This window comes from Lissotriton helveticus, chromosome 2_1 (assembly GCF_964261635.1).
Source record: "Lissotriton helveticus chromosome 2_1, aLisHel1.1, whole genome shotgun sequence".
Taxonomy (NCBI): Eukaryota; Metazoa; Chordata; class Amphibia; order Caudata; family Salamandridae; genus Lissotriton; species Lissotriton helveticus.
The window spans coordinates 107,620,650-107,647,558 of NC_136059.1; the positions used below are offsets into that span (position 1 = coordinate 107,620,650).

At 47.1% G+C, this 26,909-nt stretch overlaps 1 protein-coding gene across 2 annotated transcripts in view; it reads left to right on the top strand.

Moving 5' to 3' along the window:
* The first annotated feature begins 754 nt into the window (after positions 1-754).
* The window catches only part of LOC144817766 (putative carboxypeptidase X1), a 268,058-nt gene continuing 241,903 nt past the window's right edge, over positions 755-26,909 (top strand). Inside the window, exon 1 of one of the 2 annotated variants that reach the window (XM_078674562.1) lies at positions 755-1,020. In XM_078674562.1, the coding sequence (XP_078530688.1) occupies positions 765-1,020 (256 nt within the window). In that variant the 5' untranslated portion in view covers positions 755-764. Of the gene's footprint in view, positions 1,021-22,656; positions 22,770-26,909 lie in introns of those variants that run through there. The other variant, XM_078674563.1, reaches the window with a different exon arrangement.

A 26,909-nucleotide genomic window follows, 5' to 3' on the forward strand; every position in this document is an offset into this window, starting at 1 on the left:
GTTTACGCCCACCACTTTCAAATGTCACCAGCCGCCCCTGCCCGAGGGTGCATTGCCATTTAGGAGAACTGGCCAGAAGGAGCCTCATGTAAGCAATTCTCACCCTGTCCCGTTTTCCATCGCCCAGCGCTGTGAAGTGGTCGGCAGGTGGCAGGCATAGGCGCTGTACAAGACAAATGAGTAATAAATCAAGTTCACGAGTGCCCTTTGTGGGTGGAATTAAAAAATAGAACGTCGGGAGAACTGGGACGAGGGTCAACCAAACGGAAGCGGGTATTATTTTCAGGACAAAAGGTTCTGAAACAAGTTCATGCTTTTGTTTAGACGTGTATTAGACTGTTACATAAGGCTGCGCGTGCCTGCAACATGTTATGCAGTTTGCGCGGATTCGGCCCATTAGACGTTTTTTATAAGCACCAGATCAAATGACACAACTTGTAAAACATACAGAAACAGGGATTTACAGGCCCGAGGACAGGATGGGAAATGATATTTTGTATAGTAAATTTTATTTGAAAGTGCTTGGCCAGCAGGCACAATTCTTCCTAAAGTTTCACTCTGCTCGGTACAGCAGTTCCTTAGACTGCGGTAGTGCCGCATGCATGGATTCTGCAGGGGTTCCGGAGTTTGGTCTCTGAGCCCTGTGTGCGGTGTGAGGGGCTGGGGTGGGTGTGTGAGGGGAGGGGGCTCCGTCTGAGCCTGGGATCCCTCTGTAACAGCTGCAGCAGCTGTGGGGCTCACACAGCGCCTGGACAGCTCGCAGGATGCAGTGGCCTCTTCTCCTCCTCGCCGGGCTCTCCAGCTCTGCCTGGGCCCCCGCTGTGGGCACAACCCCCGCACCCACCACTGCCACCGACAGCACGCAGAGCTACCCCACGCCGGCAGGGGGCACCAGTGCGCCCTGGGGCACCGAGCGGGCCAGTGGGACGGCCCGGTCCTCTGTCTCTGGTGGGGTCCGGAAGGGCGCGGAGGAGGCTGAGCGGGAGAGCAGCGCCCCGAAGCCCACTGCTGCCAAACCAGGTGAGAAAGGTGCGGAGCCGCGTCTCGTGCACCGAGTCGTGCCACCCTGCCCGCCGCGAGCAGCACTGGTCTTGTCAAATGCACTGCCCAGCGTTCAATGCATGAAGGATGCACACAAGAGATGCTTTCGGAATTTAAAATAAAAAGAAAACATATTGAAAAGTCATCTTTTGGCCAATTGAATTATCCGAATACAGAGCTGATTTCCGGAACTATCTGCTTACTTTAAAGGTTTTGGATTTATTGTGATATATGTGTGTGTGTGCGTGCGTGCGTGTGTGTGTGTGTGTGTGTGTGTGCGTTTTATACGTTTATATTATCGGAGTGCATAGAAGCTGCGTCTAGCGCTATCCAAGACATAAACTGGTTTATTATACCAGAAGTTTGCATTTGACTCGCGGCTCCCGTACGCTGCATTGACAGATTTTTACCGCCTTTTACCGGCTCTTGTCGTAATCTGATAATCAAGTACAGTCGGTTCCATTTCGGAAATGCAAACAACAACTCCCATAATCCAACTGGTTATTTATGCACGCCAATGTCAGGAAGGAAGACGGTGTCCCAAGCCCTCTGGTACCCCTAGCTCGCGCGTCACATGGGGTGATATCAGATTATAGCGCTTCGAAACTGCAAAATTGTACCCGCCACTATAGTGACACACTATTGATATTATTATTATTATTATTATTAAAAAGTCACTTCCGCAGTATGGACATACAGTGTGCTTGCAGATCATAGTAAAACATAATTCTCTCAACGGGGGAAACTAATTTTGTGCAGTTTGCTGAGCAGCGTCCGCAGTGATATAAACATGTCTGAACTGTGAGGCGCGGCTGCGAGGTGTCACACAGCTCCAGGTGGCTGCAGACAAGCGTGGATGGCGAGAGGTGGCCCTTTGGCTTCCACCGGGTGGGCGTAGCTCTGGCTGGGGCTAGCACGCACAGAATATGAAAAGTAGGGGCTTCAGCGCCCAAGTTGGAATCAGGCGTCCTAACGTAATTCCCACTTGAGGAAAGTGTGTGATCCTGGACACCTCACTTCAACTCACCAAACATTGCTTCCCTTATCTCCATCTGTCAGATGCGGAAGTGTCTGGAAAGATACCATCCATTGGGATAGGTGTTATATGAAAGACAACATGTGTGTGTCATACATGAGAGGTCTAAGTGCATGATGCAACGAGAATGTGGTAAACATACTCATGTGCTGGATGACAAAAACAGTGCGCTCTGGTGGCAGCTTTCCCAGTTAACATGCATGATCCGTGCAGGGAGATTTCATCGTTCATAGCCTAAGAGTGATGGCATATGTACCTGCTACTGAGCAGGGGAATTCTTTTTTTCAGGGCCAAACTCATCAGTGCTTCATTTGTGAAAAAAATAAGTGCACCAGCCCTTGTCAGGAGGCCACGGGAGCTTGCACCACCCATTGTCCATGTCAGCGCTGCCAATGACAGTACTAACACAACTACTAACCATCACACTCCCACAAGTGTGACAACTCAGACTATTCCAGCCCCCCAAATTTGGGGGCAGGCATTGGGCATTTTTAAGGTATATTGAATTGGCATATAACTGTTGTGCTTGTCTCTAAATTAAACAAACAACGCCACCATGTGGCAGACCATCAAAAGGGCTGGAGGTTGACAATTAAGTGCTGGTGCCGAACACCTAAACCACCTGCTCAAATTAAGCTCTTTGCCACTACCAGAGATGCACTTTGTAATTAGAAAGATAAAAAAACAATAGTGACATTCGGAGTGCAGGTAGGCGTGGAGCAACAGGTTCTGCCTATTTCAGTTTCAAACAACTCTGGAAATCGGTTCGTCTCAAGCTTGAGTGGCACATAAATTATGAAAAGAGAGGACATTTGGGATGTTGTCTGTTAGGGACAGAGCATTCCCCCGAAAACTACACAATTCTGTAAAGCCAGCTGCCAGATTATTATTGGGGTACTGCCAGCCGTATCTTGGGGACTCCAGTGCTTCTAGCACCAACACCAATCAAAGAGGTGTGATGGGCGGGGTCTCATCTCCTTCATTGGTGGGAGGGGAGTGCCAATGAGGTCTAATGCCAGTATCGACGTCGCCTTGTAAATACATGTAGGTGATTAACCTCTGACCTTGAGCAGAGTGGCAGTCAATGCTGCATTAGGATCCAGATCCCCCATGGTTGTGAAACTGGTCTCCACCCTACCAGCCCTCCAAAACTGCCAGTAGCCAGTCCGGCTCTCTATGGCACTGTTTAGAGCCCTTCTCCACCTTGGAAAGAGATGTACAATTGCTGGTGTGCCTCAACTGGTTGCAGACACGCCAACTCACAAGGTGCCACCATGAGACACGTGATATCGGCTCCCATCACATGGTCACCCGGTGAGGAGCCGATATCACGCGGTGACAGGGAAAACGATCTGAAAAGCGCTGTCAATAGTGGTTTTCCAGCTCGTTTTCCGTGGCTTGGAACTACTGACATCCATTAAGGGGCGTGAAATCACCCAAGGACATCAGCATCAGCCTGGGAAAGCTTTTTTGGTTTTGGTGGTAGGGTCTGGGGTCAGGGTGGGGGCAAAAGTACCCCTTAGGTACTTCTCAGCATGAGGCCCGCGTCCTCCAAGACCTCGCCCCCTCCTCATACAGTGAGATCTTTGTTCAAGTTGGCAGGTATGTGGTAGAGAGGCTTGTCTCTGCTGGGGCTGCTGAGCTCTGGAATAGCGTCAGTGTTCTGGGCATTGCTGAGGGAACTGCCTAGCAGTTGAGGTCAGGTCCAGTGAGAAAGGCCTAGTTTTGTTCTTCTGGAAGTTTTCCAGAGATGAGTCAGCCTTCTCGATGAAAAGCCACTCGCCACAGGGAATATCCACCAAGGAGCCTGGACACCTCCTGCAAAGCCTGTACAACACAGGCAGACATGACCCTGAAAACCATCTGGGGTTGAAACGCCGTTGACGCCTCCAACATGGCCTAAATCATTGGGGACATTATTACTTTGATTATATTCTGTGTTGATTGTTGTATAAGTATTTCCCTCTGCCATTGTGTGTTTTTTGATTTTTTCACATGTCTTGTGTTTTATATTGTGTAGTAGTGTAATTGTTTTAATGAGTTTTGGGTATGATTAAAACTATTTATACGCTGTACATGGTTTCTTTTGATATCATGGTTTTTTCAGGCCTCTCTTTATCTGTTTCTTTTACTTCAATTTCTCTTGTATGCTTTATGTACATTTATGGGTATTTAATTTATAGTGTGTATGAGTATTGTTCAAGAGCCACTGTTTGGACAATTATCATTATAGCCCCTGGCTCTTGTTCTAGGGTTGCCCATGTGTTTGAAAATGATAGTGGGCTAGTAAGGCATGGACATAGTGGCCTAGTAAAGCAAAGACATAGTGGCCTAGTAAGGCATGGGCATAGTGGCCTAGTAAGGCATGGAATAGTGGCCTAGTAAGGCATGGACGTAGTGGTCTAAAAGGCATGGACATAGTAGCCTGGTAAGGCATAGAGATAGTGGGCTAGTAAGGCATTAGCATAGTGGTCTAAAAGGCATGGACATAGTGGCCTAGTAAGGTATGGACATAGTGGGCTAGTAAGGCATGGACATAGTGGCTTACTAAAGCATAGACATAGTGCCCTAGTAAGGCATGGGCATAGTGGCCTAGTAAGGCATGGACGTAGTGGTCTAAAAGGCATGGACATAGTAGCCTGGTAAGGCATAGAGATAGTGGGCTAGTAAGGCATTAGCATAGTGGTCTAAAAGGCATGGACATAGTGGCCTAGTAAGGTATGGACATAGTGGGCTAGTAAGGCATGGACATAGTGGCCTACTAAAGCATAGACACAGTGCCCTAGTAAGGCATGGGCATAGTGGTCTAGTAAGGTATGGGTGTAGAGGGCTATTAAAGCGTGGACATAGTGGCCTAATAAGGCATGGGCATAGTGGCCTAGTAAGGGTGGACTTAGTGGCCTAATAAGGCATGGGCATAGTGGCCTAGTAAGGGTGGACATAGTGGCCTAGTAGGCATGTGGCATTCACATAAGGAGCATGAGACTGCCAGAAGCAAAAATATTCCGGCCCAGGGCATCCAGATGTTTTGACTTCCCTTCCAGAGGTGACGTAGAAAAGTCATTTGAGTTCAGGATTGTGGGTGGAGCCCGCACCACAGGCTCTCAGCCAACATTTTGAGTCAATCAGAGTGATTCTACGGCATCAGGCAACTTGTCTGAGGATTGCTGAGCCTGAAAAGCGCAGTTCCCATGCTGTCAAAAACGGTTCCATTAGAGCCCCTGTTAAATGGAAGCAAGGTCTCGCCAGCTGGAGAAGGAGGCTGCACAGTCTCCATCAACATTTGAGATATTAGCACCTCGTGGACTGAGTTATTTCTAGTGTTGGTGCAGCTTTACGCACTGCAAGGTTCCAGGAAGAGGTTCCCTTTGCCGGTTCCAGCAGGGGTAAGGCCTATCCTCCTCTGGTAAGGTATCAAGACCACTGATCACTTTGTTGATCAAGGTAAAGACCAGCAGTGGAGTAAGATGGAGGCAACAGATTGCTGGCTTCAAAATCATCATCCTCGGTCTCACCATAATGTCTTTCAGGCAGGAATATGGCTTTTGTATCATCTGAAGAGCTCCTCCATCCTGATTCATTTCTGGGCTCTAAGAAGAAGTTGTTAATCAAGGCAGGTTGTGGCCTTCTGTTTTGCAAGCTGGTTATTTCTATTCTGTTCTATTCTATTCTATTCTATTCTATTCTATTCTTAAAGATTTCTAAAGCACATGGCTACCCGTGAAGACTTCCCAGCGCTAGAACAACCAGGTAATCCACAGCTGAGTGAGTGATTAGAACAGGAAGGTTTTTAACATTTTCCTGCAACACGGTTCACATTTATTTTTTCTTAGATTCAACAGAATTCCATTCTAGCGCTTAGGTACTAGGAAGGCAAAAGATCTACCACCATTCATGGGCCTCATTGCCCTAGGTACTGTGAAAAAGTGTTCAGTGCATGAGTGCAGCATTCTTGCAGGATTATATTGGGTAAACAGATTTGGGATCAGCTTGGGACCTCTATTATCTATTGCTTTATGAGCCAATCACAGTACCTTAAAATGTATTCTCTTAAGTACGGGCAACCTTGCCAGGGCAGTGGTAACAGAGTGGCACTTGGGAATTTTGCATAAAATCCATGTTGCAGCATTTTGAATCACCTGAACTCTTTTTATAAAAGACTAGCAGCCCGTCCCGACGTTGTCCGGGGATGAATTGCTGCCGGCCAGTAGTATATTGTTTTGTAGGATTTCGTTTAGATAGCATTTCTTATCTGTGACGGGCCTGTGAAATGCTCCGATTCACAGTGCACTGCTGATGCACTTAAGAGTGCTCGTTCAGTAGTGTGTGAACTCGAGTTTCCCTTTTCCTTGCAATATTATATAGCGCGAACTCGACAACATGGCATGAGCACAATTTACATTACAGAAGAACATATTAATTTGTGGTAGGCACGGGGAGACAAAGCGATTTGCCTGGAATCACAGGATGTTGAGCTGATGCCGAGACTCGAACGTAGCTCCCCAACTCTAAAGTTCGCAATTCTAGAACTTGTGGCGGGAGGTGTGTCTAAAAGTGTATGTCGGTGCTGGCCATCAATGAGAGAGACCTGTGCATTTTTCAAATGGGTGGTGAAAAAATATGAGTATGTTGCTGGATATGTGGGCCGGCGTGCCACCAATGTACTTACCGGGGGAGGGTAAACACCCATTATTCCGCAACTTTCCTTCCGCATGCCATCACTCTGCATACTTTCATTACGAAAGTACCATGACTCCGCAATGCCATTATAACGCATGGCATTACATTTTATATGCTTTTACCACGCATACATTTACAACGAAAGTCGTTGTAAATGCATGAATGGTAAAAGCATGTTTTTTTTGTAATGTTTGGATAAGGTAAGTATGGGTATAGGGGTATATGTTTTGGGGTACTGAGGTATATATTTTGGTGTGTTTGGGTATTTTAAGGGTTCAGATATAGTTTTGGGTTATGGGGTACAGGGGTAGTTTTAGGGTTTAAGGATAGATATGGGCTTTTGGGTACAGGGGTATTTTTAGGGTTCAGGGCTAGGTTTGGGTTTTGGGGTATAGCGGTATTTTTAGGGTTCAGGGGTGGGTTTGGGTTTTGGGGTACAGGGGTATTTAAGGGTTCAGGGCTAGGTTTGGGTTTTGGGGTACAGGGGTATTTTAAGGGTTCAGGGCTAGGTTTGGGTTGTGGGGTACAGGGGTATTTCAGGGTTCAGGGGTAGGTTTGGGTTTTGGGGTACAGTGGTATTTTTAGGGTTCAGGGCTAGGTTTGGGTTTTGGGGTAGAGGGGTATTTTTAGGGTTCAGGGGTAGGTTTGGGTTTTGAGGTACAGGGGTATTTATAGGGTTAAGGGCTAGGTTTAGGTTTTGGGGTCCAGGGGTATTTTTAGGGTTTAGGGATAGGTTTTGGTTTTGGGGTACAGGGTATATTTATAGGCTTAAGATGGGTTAGTGTTAACCCTTTCGATGCTCATGACGAGCTGAGCTCGTCATGCAGTACACTGCTCGTGTGCTTATGACGAGCTGAGCTTGTCATGAATCATGGAAATCTGAAAAGTTCAGCACAGCATGGGAATTGCTCTAGCAGTCATGGTGTTAATTTCAATCTACCGAGCTCGCCCTTCCATGTGGCGTTCCGCAAGGCTCATCCCTAAGTCCGACACTTTTTAACATCTATGTGTCGGACTTAGCTAGGGTAATCAAGAACTACCGGATGAGCCTTACCTCATACGCCGACGACACCCAACTGGTGATCGCAATTGAGAATGATGGTGAGGAAGTAGCTGCTAGCTTCCAGGAAGGCATGGTGGCTATCAAGGAATGGATGGCTGTGAATTGCTTGCGTCTCAATTCAGATAAAACGGAGGTAATGATCTTTGGAAAACGATCGCCACAATGGTCTAACACATGGTGGCCCACTCCGCTTGGAGCCCCCCCAGAACCTGTGCATAAGGTCAGAAATCTGGGAATTATGTTCGACGATAATCTCAATCTCACCAGCCATGCCAATCAGGTAGCGTCATCTGCCTTTTATAAGCTCAAGATCATCAGAAAAATCCTGCCCTATCTGCCTGAGAGTACAAGGAAAACAGTGGTGAGCTCCTTAGTACTCTCATCACTTGATTATTGCAACGGACTATTTGTAAATGCTCAGGCACGGGTGGTGGCCAAACTGCAGCTTATTCAAAATGCTGCCGCAAGGCTACTATCTGGCATTCCCAGATTTCAGTCCACCAAGCAAGCAATAAGAAACTACCACTGGTTAACGGTGAGAAATCGCATTAGATTTAAGACCTTGTGTCTCACCTTTAAAGCTCTCAAGGGTCACGGCCCAGCGTTTCTCAAACAGAAAATTTGCCACTACCTTCCGAAAAGATCTCTTCGATCTGAACAAAGACTTCTACTGGTAGTGCCACGAACCAGGACGGTTAAATGGGGCGACAGATGCTTCATTAATTCCGCAGCCAAACTTTGGAACATGCTTCCAATGGAAATAAAGTTGGCACCTTCGCTACTCCAATTTAGGAAACTGGTAAAAACTTGGTTATTTGACCAATAACTGCTCAGCTCAACATTTCCTAAGGTAGACACTTGCTTAATCAGAGATCGTTAGCTAAGTCATAGCGCCACGACGCCCACGGGTATATGCTGCGCTTTATAAATTTTTAAAATAAATAAATAAATTATTCCATCCACTTGGATTGCAGTTTTGGTGGTGACCATTTGATCCTTATTTGTTTGCGGCAATTAGTGGCATCACTATAACCAACGGAAAAGTCTTTATGTTATGTTATGTATGGGGTAGTAGTGGAGCCGTTCCTTTTTTCTTTCTTGGGTGATTACTGCTTTATTGTCTCTCACCTGTAATTTCCATGGCGTGGCGTTGGAACACGATTTAGCTGACTTTTCTGCACCTTCCTTCTGTTTTTATCTTTTTATCAAGCTTTGTTTAGAGGCGAAGCAACTGCTCTAGTCTCCAATGATTTAATCATGGGAAAACATGCTTGTGTTCATAAAGTCCCCATTCCCCCACCTTTACCCCAAACCTCAATAGACAGGATGCTCCAGAGGGCTATAGGTGTGGTAACGACTGAAATCGAGTTGACGGAGCGTAGCCTGTCCTTAACTCCAGATATTTCTTGGACTGTGCCTGAGTCACCTCCCCCCCAAGCTATAACATCTGGATCTGCACCTAGTTTAAAGGAAACTATGATAGGACCAATTAGAGTCCCTTCCACCCTCACCTCAAGCACCTCCATTGAACTTAGCATCTGGTGATGCTGGAATCTCTATTAGGTCATCTAGAAATAGAGGTGGTAAAGCTGGTGATGGGGTGGTGAAGTCAGCAAATACTGGAAATGATAAGGACGGTACAACTACTAAAGCACCTAAAAATGGGGGTCGCAAAACATGTTTAGGGGCAGGTGCCAAGAGAAAGAGAACATCTGAGCCTACTCCTAGCAGAGAGGAACCTCCTGCCTCTCAGAGAGCAATTGAAAATCCCATCAATCTTTAAACGACCCTAGACTGTCCTACCTGGGTAAGGAAGATGATAGTGGACTTAGAGGTAGAACTGAGAGTAATTGTTAAGGAGGAGCTGGCCCACCTATTAAACCTTCTGGGTACTGGCCACTTAAGCGGCCCCAGTATCCAGGCAACCTGCATTGCTGGTACCGCCTTCGCTATAGGGTAAAGGGTTGATTGTAGTTCCCAGACGGACAACGTAAGGCACCGGCTCCGGGCAATTTAGGTCCTTTAGAGGCGGCACACACTAACAGGCGAAGGGTTGTTGGTGGAGCTGCTAGTGGGATGGGGTACTCCAACCAAGACCCAGTTGAATCCCCAATGGGGCACCCAGAAGATCTAGGTATCCCATCGACCCAAGAGAGGAGGGCTAGGACTGGACCAGAGAGCTCCTCTAACACTAATAAGTCTCTTAATCTTGTTTTGAATAAGGAGACTCTAACTAGAAGCAGACTTGCCCATCTAGAGTATGGGGCGGGACGGGATAGGGTGGACTCTGTAGAGGTAGAAGGCAGTGGACAGGGACCACCAATACACCCAACCATTAATTTGCCCCCTGCTTAACTTCCTTACGTTGTCATACTGACTGGTGTACACAAGCTAAAAAAAGGACAGAAGGAAACCCAGTTTGATCCTAGGAATAAGTGTCTTTTTTGGTTGGTTAAGCACAAGCAATTTCCCTACAATCAGGCAGGAGAAATAATAGTGGTCGGTAGAGTGGGGTGGGAGGGCAAGAACCCCAAATCCATGCAAGGGGACTGTATAGTCATCAACTTTAACAACACTTCGACTGTACATCCTTTAGTAGCACAGTGGGCTGGTCCTTTTGCCTTAAATACCGTAATCAAAGCCCTTCCTTTGTACTATTTTTACTCCCACTGCCAATGTCGGACCTCACATAACAGGACCCCAGTAAACTGGCCCCAAGTGCATTCAATTGTACACCCTCCCCCTAGACCTCTCTTATACAACATCTCAGTTGGTAATATATTTGGGGTACTAGAGGAGGTTGATTTACTTGGGTCGACTGTTTCCCACGTTCCTGGACATGGTTCCAGGTGGATGGTTGGGGAACATGGGGACTGTTCTAGTGGGCAGAAGAGCCAGACCAACAATGGTGGAAGTGGGGAGGAGAAAGAGGTCTCCCAATTAGAAATTCAGCGGGGAGATATAGTCCAGTTTGGGAGCTGTGGGCTGGTATTTAACCCACCCGCCCCTTATCCTTCTGACTCCTCTACTTTCATTCTTGGCAGGTTTTAAGCCCCAGGGAGTAAACCTGGAATGGACATCTTGGCCCTGTCGGCATCAGCAAACCATAATCTTAATAACAGTAATCCCAAGCGCAGCAACCCAAACTCTGTCCAAAGGTTGAAGGTCCTATCCTGGAACATTGCTGGAATTAAAAATAAGCTTCATTCCCCTGACTGGGAGCTATTCTTGGGTGAATTTGAGGTGTGTATGTTCCAGGAAGCCTGGGCAAGGGAAGATGTTGTGAGGATGGGCTTTGCAACTTATAATATGATGGCCTCCTCAGGGGGAAGAGGTAGGCCCTCTGGGGGGGTTGTCCACCTGGGTTGCTACCCATTTGAATTGCACTGTCGAACAGCTGGACACTTTGTCCAATGATATTCAGTGCACGGTACTCACGTTTTCGCCGGTTATTGATTTTTTAATTTCAAACTGACTCATTTATAGAGCATCCTTAGATGTCATTCACCCCAATGTGGCAAGGAAGCTTTATATTCAGTTTCGAAACAGGAACATTGCCATTGCATGCTTTCACCTACAAGTGGCAGAAAGTGCCTCCTCTTGGATGCCCTGCGTGTACCTGTCTAGATGAGACGGCTATCCATGTTTTCTTTTTTTCCCCAGGCTATACTAAGTCTAGAGAGCGTTGGCTCGTACCTCTTTGTAGAAATCTAGCGAGTAACCAATGTTTAGAGGCATTCAGAATTTTACGAACTGACACACACCCACCCATTGCGTTTGCAATGTCACGTTTTTTTAATTAAATGTGGCAGAGTCGAAGGGGATTCTTAAGTTTATCATTGAAGGCAGTAATCTCCACCACTGAGCATTGATTCGTATTTTACCATTATCCTTTTTTTAAAAACAGTTCTTATTAACGTTTTTAGCTGTTTTTACCATTTTAAAAATCAACAATAATGTATTATTGTATTACTCCTTTTCCATTGGTGGTTTAGACAGTTAATTGATATAATTCCCAATCTTTTTTTTAAATTGTCTTTTTCACTACCTGTATTGTTTACTTTTTATGGTCTGTAATGACAGAAATAAAGTCTTTGGAATTGGAAATTGGTTTCTAAATGAGTCAAACAGTGCCACCATGTGGCAGAATATCATAAGCACCAGTATTGAAAATTAAGTGCCCGTGCCCAGCACCGGAAATCACTGGCTCAAATTAAGCACTGGTTTACTGCTGTCCAGTCAGACAAGATTCTAATCACTTAAGTATTTACTTCCAATTCTTACTTCTTGGTGTCTAGAAAGGAAGATGGAGTGTACAATGGTGTCATCCAAAAATGCAGTCACCTGCAGTTGTGTGTTGCAGTCAGTTCTGAATCCTGTCTGAAAAGGGTGTAACCCAAGGCTATCACCACTAACATCTTGCTACTGGAAAAAAAAGTTTTTCTTGTACCTGGGAAAGTGATCCGACTGTGTTCGAAGAAGGCTTGTATGTGATTTGATATTACAATGTGTGATCAGTAGGACCACAACACCATTGATTGTCTGATTAATGAGGCTGTCGGAGGAAGGACTATGAAGACTGAGGGCAAGGAATGTGATATGTCAGTCCAAAGATAGGAGAAGAGATGTACAGAGTGAGAAACAGATGCCCAGGAAATGATGCCTTTATAGGATGTTGTGTTGATGACTTGAGATTACTCCAGAGCACAGTTAGTGTGCAGTCAGAGCTGTGGGAGGAAAGAGAGGGGAAGTTAAGACGTTAAGGTGATTCCCAGTAGGAATTTCTGTTTTAGTGTCGTAGACTGTAGGTGCACAAAATTATAAAGGCTCCTGTGATCAGAGGATCCAAGGAAGTTGTAAGTAGCTGTGGTCACAGAAGTGTGAGCTGAGAGCAGGTTGTTGTGCTGTGGTGACAGGGTAGGGGTCCAGGTGTAGAGCACGCGCAGGAGAAAAAAGTCTACACATAATGGGGGTAGAGACACCAACACTGGGAATATCGATTTATGTCCTTCCTTCCTTTGTAAAGCGCTCTGATGTCCTTTGGGATCTTGTTCGTGCTATATAAAACTTTATAAATAAATAAATAGAGATCTTTGGTAAGGTGAGGGTGATGTTCCTGGCATGATGCTGAGAAATAATCCCATCACTGATCCTGCCGCTGAATACTGTGACGTCACATGGCCGTCACATGGCAGTGATGTTATAGTCCTCATTAGTGATGTCACTGTTCTTGTCATTCAGCACTACCGTGTCACTGGTCCTTCTACAGAGCACTATTGGTACCGCTCTTCCTGTCACTGACGCTCGTGATATGACAATTCTTGCAGTTGATGGTGCCAAGGCTTTGAATATTAGTGCATCGGTGCCCCATTAATTGGCACTGCGCTTGTCATCGACATTGTCAATGGAACTGACACTTAATACTGTCCACGAGTGTTCAGGACACCATTGCCCCTGTCATTAGTACACGTGATACACATCACTAGTCTTCTTACGTGCACTGCTGATGCCACTGGTTCGGTGCTGGGCACTGGTGAGGTCACTACTGGTCCTGCCGTCAGTATTGGTGATGTCACCCATCACGCATCTGTCGCTACTGAGCTCACCATCCGTTTGTGCGCTCTTCTGCTTCCTGGGTTTCTGTTGCAGACACTATTCCTTCCAAAGGGTGCTGATGACGTCATTGGTCCCGTCACTAAACACTCTGTGATATCACTGGCCCTTCCGTAGTGCGCTGCTGATGTCACTGTCTGGGATCCGGGCACTGCTGTGGGGACTGCTGGTGCTGTCATTCGCACTGGTGATGTCACTGGGCCTGCATCCGTCACCGCTGAGATCACTGAGCCTGTCAACGAGCGCTGAGGCGCCATTGTTCCTGTCATTAAACACTTGGTGATCCTGTCATTAAATACTAGTGAGGTCCTTGGTGAGGTGACTGAGAACCCGGGGTGTCCTGGCACTGTCATTGGTGATTTCACTACAGATCCGGTCATGTGCACTGGTGACGTCACTCATCCTCTCTTTCGTGCTTTGACACCTTCTGTCATTATTTAGTAATAAAGATGTAGGACTAGGAATAAAAGTCTGATATAAAGCAGTGTTTGGATCTTTGTGATGAAGATGTCATTGGAATCCTACTTTTATTTCTATGACATTTACTGAGATGAAATATAGAAATGCAAGTGGAATTTGAGTAAGTCCTGAATTAGTGAACTACCTGTATGTACCTAAGGAAGGAGGGGTAATCCTATGGTGTTCCATCTGTGCACAGCAGCCCTCGCTGCAGTGTGGTCTCCACCCGGTGCCATGGGCGTCCGCAGAGGAGGGCAAGGGGGTGCGCTTGCCCCCCCCTGGATCGCCGGTCCCAATCATTTTGGTCCGTAATGTTCAAGATTACAGCAGGCTGTTCCCCTGTGAGAAGCCCCAGGAGTTTAAATGTTCTCTCATTTGGGGCCTCTCGCACTTCTCTTTGAACTCTAGAGGCTTCAGCAGCCCCTCCCTGACCTCGAGCAAACTGTGGACAGGCCCATTGTCATTCTCTCTGCTGCTGATCATCATATAAAGAATGACAATGGGCCGTCTGCATTAAACATGCCTTGAAGGCGAGTGAGTAAGTTAAAAGGTTGCCCCCTCCTGGAAGGCGAGTGATTAAGTTAAAATTTTGCCCCTCCCTGGAAACATCTCTGCGGACGCCATGCCCGGTGCTTCCACGCTGTTGTGGTAGCGCTCTAGTGTTCCTTTAGCGGAACAGGAACCACGTCACAGGACGTGGTAGGCGGGGTCATTGTTCTCTGGCGCTTAAGCTGGAGGAAGTCAGCCCCGGCGCTCTAATAAGAAATAAATAAGTTTAACACCTAACGCGGTGTCTGAGCCTTATTACAATGGCGACGAGTCGGGATCACTATTACCCGAACGCACGCGACCTCTGAAATTGCACGCATCTCGCGTGAGGAACGAAAAAACGGACACGGAGCGCGGCAGAGGAGCCGGCAAGACAGCAAAGAGCGTGGAAAGGGTGCCAAAACGCTCGAAAACGCGCACAAGCCAGAAGGGGACCCCACACAGTTGCCAGAGCCCAGAAAAGGCCACAGCCCGAAGAAACTATACCCCGAGGGGGTAGTGTGCACTGCGAGGCTGCTGACGTCACCACGAGGATCCCCTAAGTACCTGGCCAACACCACGGTGAGCCCTTGAAGTGCCTCTGCACCAGGGGGAAGAGGCGCACGCTGGCGGAAACCGCAGGCCCATCGAGCAAGAAGGGGGGAGGCAGCTCACGAGCCACTACTCGCACCAAAGAAAGTGGACTGGGAGAGGACAGCGAGGGAGAGCACAGAGAGGACGAGGGAGAAGAGCAAGACGCCCCAGGGAGTCCGTCCAGGCAAACAGTCACTGTACCAAAGCCCAGGAGGAACGCCCCAGCCATGGCGAGCCAGAGCACATCCCTCACCCAACTAGTTCCATTACTCACGAAAAGCGGAGAACCGGAAAGGAAATGGGAAGACTGGAAGAGGTACTTCCTTAACTATCTGGAGGCGCTAGAAGAAGAAGGGGACACCCCATTCTCGAGTAAGAGGAAAAAGAAGATTCTGCTCCACAACTTAGGTCCAGAAGGGCTCAGGATCTACGACACGATCGTGAAAGGAGAAAGAGCCGCAACGGACACGGAGGTATTTGATCATGCCATCGAAGACTTGGACGCACATTACAGGCCTGTGGTGTGCGTTGCCATTGACAGATTTAACTTCTTTCAGAGGAAGCAGAAGAGCGGAGAGTCCGTGGATGAATATGTTGTAGCGCTGAGAAAGCTAGCTGCCACGTGCAGATTTGGAGGACTGCTGGATGAATTCATCAGGGACCAAATCATCATGCATACCTCTAGTGCCCACATACAGGAGAAATTGTGGGTGAACGGCGACGCTCCACTCAAAGAAATCTGGGCGATGCGATGGTAAAGAAAGCAGAACTATCGAGAAGGTGCGCCCAAGCGGCGAAGAGAGACGCCCAGGAAACGCAAGCGGTGTGTAGAATAATGGCGCCAAACAGAAACGACCGTTGGAGGCAAAATGAGACGAGGAAGACCCAGGGAGGAAATAGAGCTGATTTCCCCAACAAATCACAGGTGGACAGCAAGTCACACAAGACAGGAAAAAACCAGTGTTACAGGTGTGGGAGCTCTAACCACCTAGGAAACGACAAGGCGTGTCCTGCTTTCAAAGTTAGATGTTCGTATTGCAACATCTTTGGACACTACGAGAAGGTGTGTCGCAGGAAACCGAAGAATGCCGTGGTGCGCTTGGTGGACCAGGATCTGCGAGATGATTACAGCGATCAGGACGACAAAGGGGAGGAGGAGGAATTCCTGTACATTGACGTCCAGATTCTGGAGATGGATGGTTCCAACTCAGACAAGCCCAGGCTGGATATGCACATAGGAGGAATACCCTTGGAGATGATCGCGGACAGTGGAGCGCCCATCTCGATCGTCCAGAGGCAGGTGTGGGAAGACAACTTCGCATCAAGGATCAAAGGAGCACTCCTACCCATGGATGTGAGACCGGTAACGTACACTGGACAAAAGATCCCCATGCTAGGCTACTGCCCGCTTTTGTTTGAATTTAGAGGCCGCCATGCGCAGTGCAAGCTGTACGTTGCAGAGAGAGGCCCTTCCGTACTGAGTTGGAAGGACCAGGGAGCCTTGGGGATCCAGCTCAACCCAGGAGGCATAGAGAAAATCCTGCTCATGGATATGGAAATCAAGGAAGACGTACAGCTGTGGCGGAAGACATATCCCAAGGTATTCAACGAGCAGATAGGTGAGCTGGGAAAGTACACGCACCTCATCAAGCTGAAAGAAGGGGCAGTACCAGTCGTCCACAAAGTGAGGAACATCCCGTTCCGCAGCAGGGAGGCGGTACAAACAGAACTGGAAAGGTTAGAAAAAGAGGGAGTCATAAGGGCAATAGAGAGCGCAGAGTGGTTGTCGCCCCTGGTTGTAGCCCAAAAACCCAATGGCAAGGTACGTCTCTGCGTGGACTTAAGAGAGTTAAACAAAAACATTGTCATAGACAAATTCCCTCTACCACGCATCAGTGAAATGCTGGCGAAAACGAAGGACGTCGCATGGTTCTCCACAGTGGACCTCTCGTCGGCCTACCATCAGGTCAAACTCCATCCGTCGTGCACCCACCTCACGTCGTTCATCACGCCATTCGGGTGCTATGAGTTCGTGAGGATGCCCTTCGGCCTAGCTTCTGCCGCTGCTGTATTCCAGAAAATCATGCACAAGCTCCTGAAAGACCTGAAAGACGTCCTCTTCTTTCAAGATGACATTCTGGTGATGGGGAAGTCGAGGCAAGAACACAATGTGAAACTTCACAAAGTACTACAGAAGCTGCAGGACAGTGGTTTGACCGCCGAATGGACCAAATGCAATCTAGGCGTCCAGTCAGTCACATACCTCGGACATGAGGTGAGCGGGCAAGGGATAACGCCGAAGAAAACAAACATGAGAGCCATCATGGAAGCACCCACCCCGGAAAAGAAAGAGGATGTTCGGTCATTCCTAGGAATGGCCGAGTACTACAGCAAATTCATTCCTCATTTCGCTACAAAGACACACCACATACGACAGCTGCTCAAGGAAAAGAACCGGTTCCAATGGGGGAAGGAAGAGCAGACCGAGTTTGACGCGCTCAAGCTGGAAATGGGAACAGCCATTCCCCTCAAAGGATTCGACCCCAAAGCGGAGTCTATTCTCACCACAGACGCCAGCGATCGAGGCTTGGGAGCTGTACTGATGCAGAAAGGGGAGTCAGGAGAGATGTCGACTGTCAGCTTCGCCTCCCGCTCGCTCTCACCCAATGAGGAGAAGTTCAGTGTGGTGGAGAAAGAAATGCTGGCAGTGGTCTGGGCGGTCGAGAAGTTTAGACAATACCTGTGGGGCGCCAAGTTCCTCGTGAGAACTGACCACAAGCCATTGGTTCGCGTGCTAACATCCAGCGGACATGACCACGCTACACCCAGGATAGCCAAGATGACTCTACGGCTATTGGACTATGTTTATGAAGTCGAGCACATCCCTGGACCACAGAACAAAGTAGCCGACTTCCTAAGTAGGGCAGCCGCCATGGAAGAAGCACGGAACGAGGACAGACAAGAATGGGATGGGTACGTGGTAGCCACCATCCAGGACACTGAAGAGGTGATAAGCGCCCAGGAATGGGAGGAGGCCTACGGTGTAGATACAGACTTAGTAGCTGTAAAAGGTTATGTAGTTCACGGCTGGCCAGAGAAAAGACACTTAAAGGAGGAACTGAAGAGGTACTGGGAAGTCCGAGAGGAACTGTCCTTGGCTGAAAATCCAACGTTCTTACTCCGAGGGGACAAGGTAGTACCGCCCAGAGACTTGTTGGAACGACTGATGTCCTTGCTACATGAAGGGCACCAGGGAATCACAAAAACGAAAGCCTTGGCCAGGCAAGCATACTGGTGGCCTGCCATCGACGCGCAGGTGGAAAGACATGTGCGCTCTTGCGAGTCTTGTGCAAAGTCGGACAAAGCTCAGAGCATGCTGAGACCACCGCTGGGAAGGTTTCCGATTCCAGATGGGCCGTGGGAGATGTTGTCGGTGGACATAATGGGGCCAGTCCTGAACAAGGAAGGCACTCAAAAGTATGTGGTAGTTGCCATCGATAGGTATTCTAAATGGCCCGAGATACAAATCTTGGAGCGAGTGGACACTGAAGCCGTGATAAAGTTTTTGCGCACCACGTTTGTCAGCGAAGGAATTCCAAAGATCATCACCTGCGACAATGGACCCCAGTTCACTTCGGAAAAATGGACAGCCTTCACCAAAAGAAACGGAATCGAAGTGAAGCACACCCCGATCTACCACCCGGCGGGGAACGGCCAAGTGGAACGTTTCAATAGGGTGATCATGGGCACCATACAGGCAGCCATTGAAGATGGAATGGATTGGGAAAGGGAGCTGGAGAAGATGATTTGGGCATACCGGATCACACCGGGTAGCACAGGCTACAGCCCCTTCAAGATCTTAAGAGGCAGAGAAGCGTTCACCAAGGACAATGCAGCGTGGAGGAAGTTGATTGTCCAGAGCAAGTGGTCACCGGCGGTGGTCAGGAAAAATTTGGAGAGAGCTCAGGAAGTCTACACGTCCCACTACAACAGAAGACGGAACACTCGCAGCACAGAACTGGACAAAGGTGATTGGGTAAGGGTGAAGTTGGCCATCATGAAGAGAAAGGGAGAGAGTGGTGGAACCCTACGCCAGATCTGCTCTCCTGAGCGATGGTAAGATTTGGTCGATGGACAGAATGGCTAAATGCAGCAAGATACTGAAATGGGAAGATGATGTGGAAGAAGGAACGGAGGATGTCTTGGAAGAAGGAGAAAGCGAAAGTGAAGAAAGGACAGGAAGGAATGAGATAGGAATAGAAGGACTAAGGGCAGGTACAGAAAGAGAGCGGAGTGAAACGACGGGAGGAAGAAGCAGAGGAGAAGAAGGAAGTGAAAGGATGACGAAGGACGTGGAAGTAGAAGGGACGAGAGAAAGAAGAGAAAACGAGACAACGGGAGATGAGAGAAAGAATGAGAGAGTGGAGACTCGAGCAGGGAGGAGAATTAAGGTACCAGAGAGATTTAAGGACTATGAAATGGACTGGAAGTAAGACTTTGTACATTTGGTTATGGTGCATAAAGGGGGGAGATGTGGTAGCGCTCTAGTGTTCCTTTAGCGGAACAGGAACCACGTCACAGGACGTGGTAGGCGGGGTCATTGTTCTCTGGCGCTTAAGCTGGAGGAAGTCAGCCCCGGCGCTCTAATAAGAAATAAATAAGTTTAACACCTAACGCGGTGTCTGAGCCTTATTACAGCTGTGAACGGATTTTGCAGGATCGCAAACACAGGGGTCTTTAATTCATATATTCCTGAAGCAGTGAGAAGCAGACAGCTCGTGCGGATGAAATGACATCTCCCCCGTAGACTGCAGCGAGAGGGGTTTCTCTCCGCCGCCAAGGCTCCGCGTCTGCGGCGGCTCCAGGGAGTGTGTGTTGTTGCTCTTGGCGTCTCTTCCTGAAGACTTTACTCGTGGCTCGATAAACACGGGCCGAAATATCATCTTGTTTAAAAGAGCGGGGGCGTGTCCCTCCTCCAAGGAACTCTGCAGCAGCGCGTCTGTAATATACCAGCAACCCGTGACCTTTCCCTGCGTGACCTCCTTGTGGTGACCTGTGTGAGGTGGTAAGACTGAGGGATTCCATGGCTCAGAGACGTAAACTCAGAGATGTAAACCTTCCCCTCCTGACAGACCCCATGTTTCAGAGTCTTAAACCTTACAGCCCTGAGACCTGTGACTATGTCTCATAGACAGGGGCGTAGGAGACACTAAAATTCTGGGGGGGACAGGGACAACCTTGTGGACTTCCCAGTGACCCTATACAAATCACCACCCGTTAAACAAATACAATTGCATACTTTCAAAGTAAAATATTGACAAAAGCAGGCATGTCACAGTTTGCATGTATGCTGTATTGTTATTTACAGTCATATAGTAATCAGACCAAATGTTAAAAAAACATGTATATGAATCGTGCATCTTCATGCACCAAGTAAACAAAGGTCGCTGACTTAGGGTGGGGGCGTCGTATTTGCAAGCGCATTATGGTTTGAAAAATACCTGCTGCTGCATTCCTGGTCTTCAGCAATTTTCAGGCAACAATAAAAATGTGAAGATAACTTCGGTGATTAATGTTCTTTATTGAGAGAGATCAGAGGTTTGTCTAGTGGACGTTTTGACTCTTGGTAAGGTAGCCACGGTGGGGTAATATGCCTGCGCAAAGAACGTGTACCACGCAGATCACAAAATGCATATCATGTAAATAGATAGTGTGTTACTGCTGTTGTTCAGAGCTTCACGTCCCCAATGGCTCTAGCAAGTGTGTCGCTATCTTCACCTTCTTGGTGCAACACCCTTTCCTGCTGTTTTAGGTGTAAGATTCAGGCTATCCAAGCAGCATTTATTCCTCACAATAGCACTATGGAGATACCTTTAGAATGTCATCTGATGGTCTAGTCCCCACCTGGTCCGTATTCAGCACAGTGGACCCATTGGTGTGTCATAAAATTTTGAAGGTTCTGAAATCAGGCTTACCTTCCGACCCCTGCCCAGCAAGGACACTGGCAGCAGTTGCCGAGGTCATCAACACTGAGGTTAATACCATTATCAATCTGTCTCTTCAGAAAAGGGTGGTACTGCGGGCTTGGAAGGAGGCCAAGATCCTTCCTTTTCTAAGAAAAATGCAGTTGCTGGACCCCCTCTGCCCAGGGAATTACCGACCTATCTCCCTCCTCCTTGCTGTGGCGAAGGTGTGTGAGAAGGTGGTCAATAAGCTGTTGACAGGCTTTGTGGAAAGGGAGTTGCTTCTGCACCCTGCTCAATCAGGGTTCAGGGCATCCCACAGCACAGAATTGGTGCTGGTGGAGGTGGCTGAAGCCATCCGGGAGTGCTTTGATGCCGGCGGGAGAGCAGCATTAATTTTGCTTGACCTCTCGGCGGCGTTCGACACGGTCCCACACGTTCTTTTCTCTCATGTCTGGCTAAGATCGGTCTGTAAGGCGTCGTGTGGGACTGGTTTAGGTCATTTCTGGATTGGCGTGCCGAGCAGATCTGGATCCCACCATCCTCCTCCTCCCCTCAACCGGTAACAACCGGTGTTCCACAGGGTTCCTCACTTAGCCCCCTTCTTTTTAACATCTATGTGACCCCGCTGGTCTATTTGGCAGAGGAGTTGGGGGCTAAGGTGATGGCATATGCAGATGTTACCCAGCTGCTTTTTACCTGGGACAAAGAGGCGGACACGGTATTACCGGTTCAACACTGTCTGCCCTCGATTTTTAAATGGCTATAATTAAGGGGAAATTTGCCAAAGAGCAGAACCTCTGTTTAATTATAGAGAGCAGCTCTGGCCTCCAGAGTTTCCTTCACCCACCTCATCAGGGAATGCAGCAAAAAACTTGGGGGTTTGGTTTAATGAACGTCTTTCCTTCTCGACACACATCAACAAGCTGGCTGGATGTTGTTTTCGGCCTTCTTAACTCTTGCCTCACTTGTCCATGTATGTCGTTGTACAGTAGTAGGACACGGCTGTGTTCCACTTTGATATTTTACTGTAAATACTGATTATCTATATAAAATGTGTAATTAAAACCTGTCCGGCTGGACAGATGCTATAGATTCCAATTTTGGTCTATATGAATTTTTTTCAGTATCCTTTGAATGTCAGGGACCACTGTTTTTTGAAGTAATACTTGCACCCAAGGTCCCTCGCCTATTGCTCCTTTGGGTATCCCTTGTACTATATAAAAGTAATCAAAATCACAGTACCTGGAGTTTTTGAGTAAACCTTGCCTGCCGCTCTCTTTGCTTTACTGTGACGCAAAGGCAGCAAGCAAGGAGTGTCTTCCTTGAATCCCGATCGTAGGATCAACAATTGGGCACAGTGACGTCATCAGCACTTCCTTGCGGTTCACCACTGGAATGCACTGTGATATATCCGCCACTCTGACGTCATTGGTACTTCCTTGCGTTTCACAAATGGAATGGCACACGACGTACTAATGAGGATGGGTCTCCTTGAGTATGGCACGCACACAGCCATTCGTTGCTGGAACGCATGCCTCAAAATGTGCGTTATAGAGGTCCCTGACCTTATCCCTGCGCTGCTCTGCTCACGGATGACATTTTCCCACAAAAACAATGCGTCGAGAAGCATGTGGGACATCAGAAGTCAGGATTCGGTGAGCGAAGAGCAAATGAAGACTCCGCTCGTCGTGGAATAGTGAATGTTGAATCTTGTCTTTTCGGCCATGGGTTCGTCTGCGTGGCCCAGCCCTCGTCACCAAAATGATGTTGTAAGGCACAAGAACACCAGGTAGGCTGAAGAAGTCTTTTAATTTTGATTACAGCTGAGCCACAAGCAGAACAGCCATCAGGAATCAGGGTAAGACGCCAACTGACAGTCTTGGAATTCTAGACACAGAATTCCGATGCAGTGAGGTTCTGGACGAGACACATTCTACAAATAAGCATTGGATACTACATAAACCTTCCTCTCTTGAAACCTGAGAGACTCCATGTCTCCGAGACATAGAACCTTCAGTCCTGAGACCTGAGAGCCTTCCATACTTGAGCGTTCTTTCTTACAGATTAACACCTTCAGGTATGTTCCCCTCCAAATGCACTATTGTTTTTATTGCGGTCTAGGATAGAAAAAGCTGGTTGTGTGGCCCTAGCCACACTTCCTGCCAGGGCTTTAAATGGGGCAGATCCCTCCAGGTCTCAGGCTCAGCAGTAATTAAAACCTGCCCTTTAAACATGTCCGAATAGGGCAGATATTTATCTCCCTAGCGTTATATGAAAAAATACTGACTACTTTCTGACTGTAAAAAACGTTAAGGTAATTAATTTCAGCGATGTAGTTTCCTGAATCTTGCATTCCCTAAGAATTTTTGCTTTTTCCAGGATGTTGTGTTTGCAGGATATCGGAAGCAATGCAAACAATAACCCTGGGTCTGTCGAGCTCAGCTCAGGGAAAGCCAGGACCATATGGCAGGGAATGTAAACAATCACCCTCAGCCTGCCCATTTCAGAGAAAGGCTGGAGGATTTGGCATGCAATGTGAACAATCCCCCTTCACCCGTCCATCTCAAAGGAAGCATGCATGGTTTGGGAGGTAGCCGCTGATATGATTAGTTTCATGTTGCCGCCACTTATTCAGAGCGCTCCCATGGAACCCTCACTCCTGCGGGGGTAAGTTGGCCAAAGGAAACAAAAAGCCCCCTTGGCCAATCAGAAATCTCAATTTTTTTAAGTTGTGCTCGCAGGATTCTCTCAAGCATCCAGCCATACAAATATTTTTTAACCGTAATTTCTCAAAAACCACTAAATGGATTTACACCAAATCACAAAAAGCATGCTTTCTGGATCAAGATCTAGCCTTCTGCCAAATTTGGTGTCATTGCGTTCAGTTGTTTTGACCATACCGCGTTCTAAAAATGTCTATAGAAATTGCATGGGGATTTAATTTACATTTTGGGAACCCCCTTTTTCTCGGACCACTGCGAAACTTGCCAAGAAGGAGCTATGCAAAGAAAGAGCACTTAAGAGGGTAAGCAAAATTCAGCAGAGCTGAGTTAGTTGTAGTGACAAGCCAGTGTTATAAAGGTGATAGGCTTGATTTGTGCTTTGGAAAAAATTATATCAGATCACATAGATCTGATTTGTTTATTATGAAAAGTTATTGCAAAGGAGTAGGTTTAGCCAATTTATTGTGATTTTTTTTTTAACCCTTTCCATGCGTGGGATTGCCCTCGGCCATCCGACGTCATGGTGGGCGTGTTCATCGGACAGCCGGGGGGCGTCCGAATCGCGCACCGTGGGGGAATTACACACGCGTTCTAGGGGTTAAAGCCTTTCGGCATTTGAGGGTGAATTGTTGTTGGAATCTGTAGACTGTTACATCAAATCTCGTAGACTATTGTAGTAGGTAAGGGTTTTCATGTTGGTTACCCTTTCTAAAACAAAACTCTTGGTGTTTCAGATTCTTTTATGTGATAGTCCTTGTTGGGCCCTTTCTGAGGGATTGAATATTGCTTTTTCAACTGTAATTTTGTATATATTTGTAATTGTAGGAAAGTGCAATTTTTGTATGGTCACCCCTTCCCCTACACACACATACGTTTTGCTCCATTGTTGATGGTTATGACTCTGAAAGTGCACTGGAGCCTGCTGCCCAGACCCCAGTGTCTGGCAAGGACTTTAAACCTCATATAAGTCCTTGGCAAATTGTACCAGTGATACACAGGGCATAGGAGTCACAAGGGTCTGAAGCACTGTTTGTGCCACCCTGACATGATTCTAGTGTCAAGGTCGATGTGGCATGCAGCTAGTTGGCTTAAAGGTTGCCCACCTGGCTGCCCCAGCCTTTATTGTGCTCTGGCAGTCGGCCCGCAGCTGCTGCCATCAAGACAGGAATGTGGTCACCTCAGGGGCCGATTAGTGGCTGGGGCTAGTAGCCCAAGGCTACCTGCACCCACACCCCTAATGCCCCATAATCTAGGATTTAAGGGACAACTGTGGCATCAGACCATCATATCTATGATGACTGCAAAGAAGGACAAAGAAGAGACCCAAGTCTGCAACAACAGGAGCTGCACAAACCAACAGTAGAATACTCTGCACCTGTGACCACCATCCTGGAACATCAGGACTGCGACTCATCCTAGACCAAAGAATAGCTCCTCCAGACAGGGGACCCCTTTGAGAGCCAACAGCAGCTCCAGACTCCCTTGGGCTAGTGGCACTAGTCCCTGCAGCGGCAGATAAAAAGAACATCCCAGAACCAAGGAATTTATTTTTCTGCTAAAATCCATAACTCTGGGTATACATATCCAATTTGATTCATTTTGGTGTCCAAATTTATATAAAAATCTGCTTTACATATATAAATAGGTGTCCGATTTTTTCTGAGTTGTCAATTACTTATCATCAATGTTGGTACTCCGAAATGCTTAACACGTGTTCCTCTAGTAAAATATGACTGTTCTTTCCCACTCTACCAGGACTTTGCTAAGGATTTATAGTTGTAAATCCAACGGCAATCTTGGGGTATTGTGAGAGTAGTGCAAAGTTAACTCTGACCAACATCACTACACAGTACTCCACCTTCTTACAGTAATTTAGTTATTTTATCACTCTGTGCCTGATAGCTGCCTGTTTACGTGCAGTACAGGAGGCCATAGTTTGTTACGGTGACAAACCAGTCAGGTATAAATGCTATAGGCGTGATTTGTTCATGAGGAAACGCTGTGGCAGGAACTATAGGTCTGATGTGTTTAATGTGAAAAGTCATGGCAAAAGCAGTAGAACTGAGTTATTTATTGTCAAAGTCATATATTAAATCCAATAGACATCTAAAGGTGATTTGTTATGACACCCTCTGACAAAACCTTGGGGGTAAAAGATATTCACTGTGAGAATCCTTGTTAGACCCTCTGAGGAGGAGTCGTATATTCTTTGCCATTACCAGTTTTGTACATTTGTCTATATTTATGACTGTATACATGATGTTTACCTTGTAGGAAAGCATACACCCAGTTTAGTAGGCCTACCTGGGTAATGGTAATGAGTCACTGATGAATGGTATAGCCCTGATTGGTTCGTTAGAAAAGTTAGAAAAGTTATTTCAGATGTGATGGGTATGATCTGTTTAGTAGAATAAAAGCAAAACAGAACACTGGGAATAGTCTATAAAGTCTAATATATGTTTAATGTAAAATAGCTGATATGGAAGCAAAAATAATGCAAGACAACTGCAGTTTCAACAGACCAGAGTTTCTGCCCTAAATTGGCTAGACTATATACTTCTAAAATCCATAAATAATCTTGACATATTTATACAACTGTTCTCAATACAAGTGAATGGAAATTGTAACACCTTACTTGGAATGAAACCAAGCCATATTCATTAGTGAGCCAGTGCCAGAATCATCTTGCGAGTAAGCATGTTCAAAAGTGGCACCAAAGTCAAGACTAGCTTTATAATGTGCATAAACATTTTTGGCTTCTTTGGACCACTGCACAGGTTAGGGAGGGTCCTTTTTGACATAATGGTGTAGCTCGGGATCCATTGACTTCAGTACCAAGCCCTACCCAGGAAAGTACATTACTGGGCAATGATCATTTGACGGGCTAACATACAAATGGCTTTCACATGATTGGGTGACAGGTGCCGTTACCCCACTTAGATTTCATAGCCAAGGTATCCATCTCAGGGAGGCAGAACTGAAGCCTTGTGAGCCTTTTTGGCCAATTCAGTGTGAAGGTAAATTGAGTCTACTTTGCACTGATGCCAAGGTAAGTCATCAACATACTGAACAAAAGCAAAACCCAGGAGGAAAACCGATGAGTCCAGGTCCTTTTGTAAAGCTTGGCAAGAGATCGACAGAGACATTGTAAATCCTTGAGGGAGACTCCACCATGAAACCTGCAAACCTCGGAATGAAAACGTGAA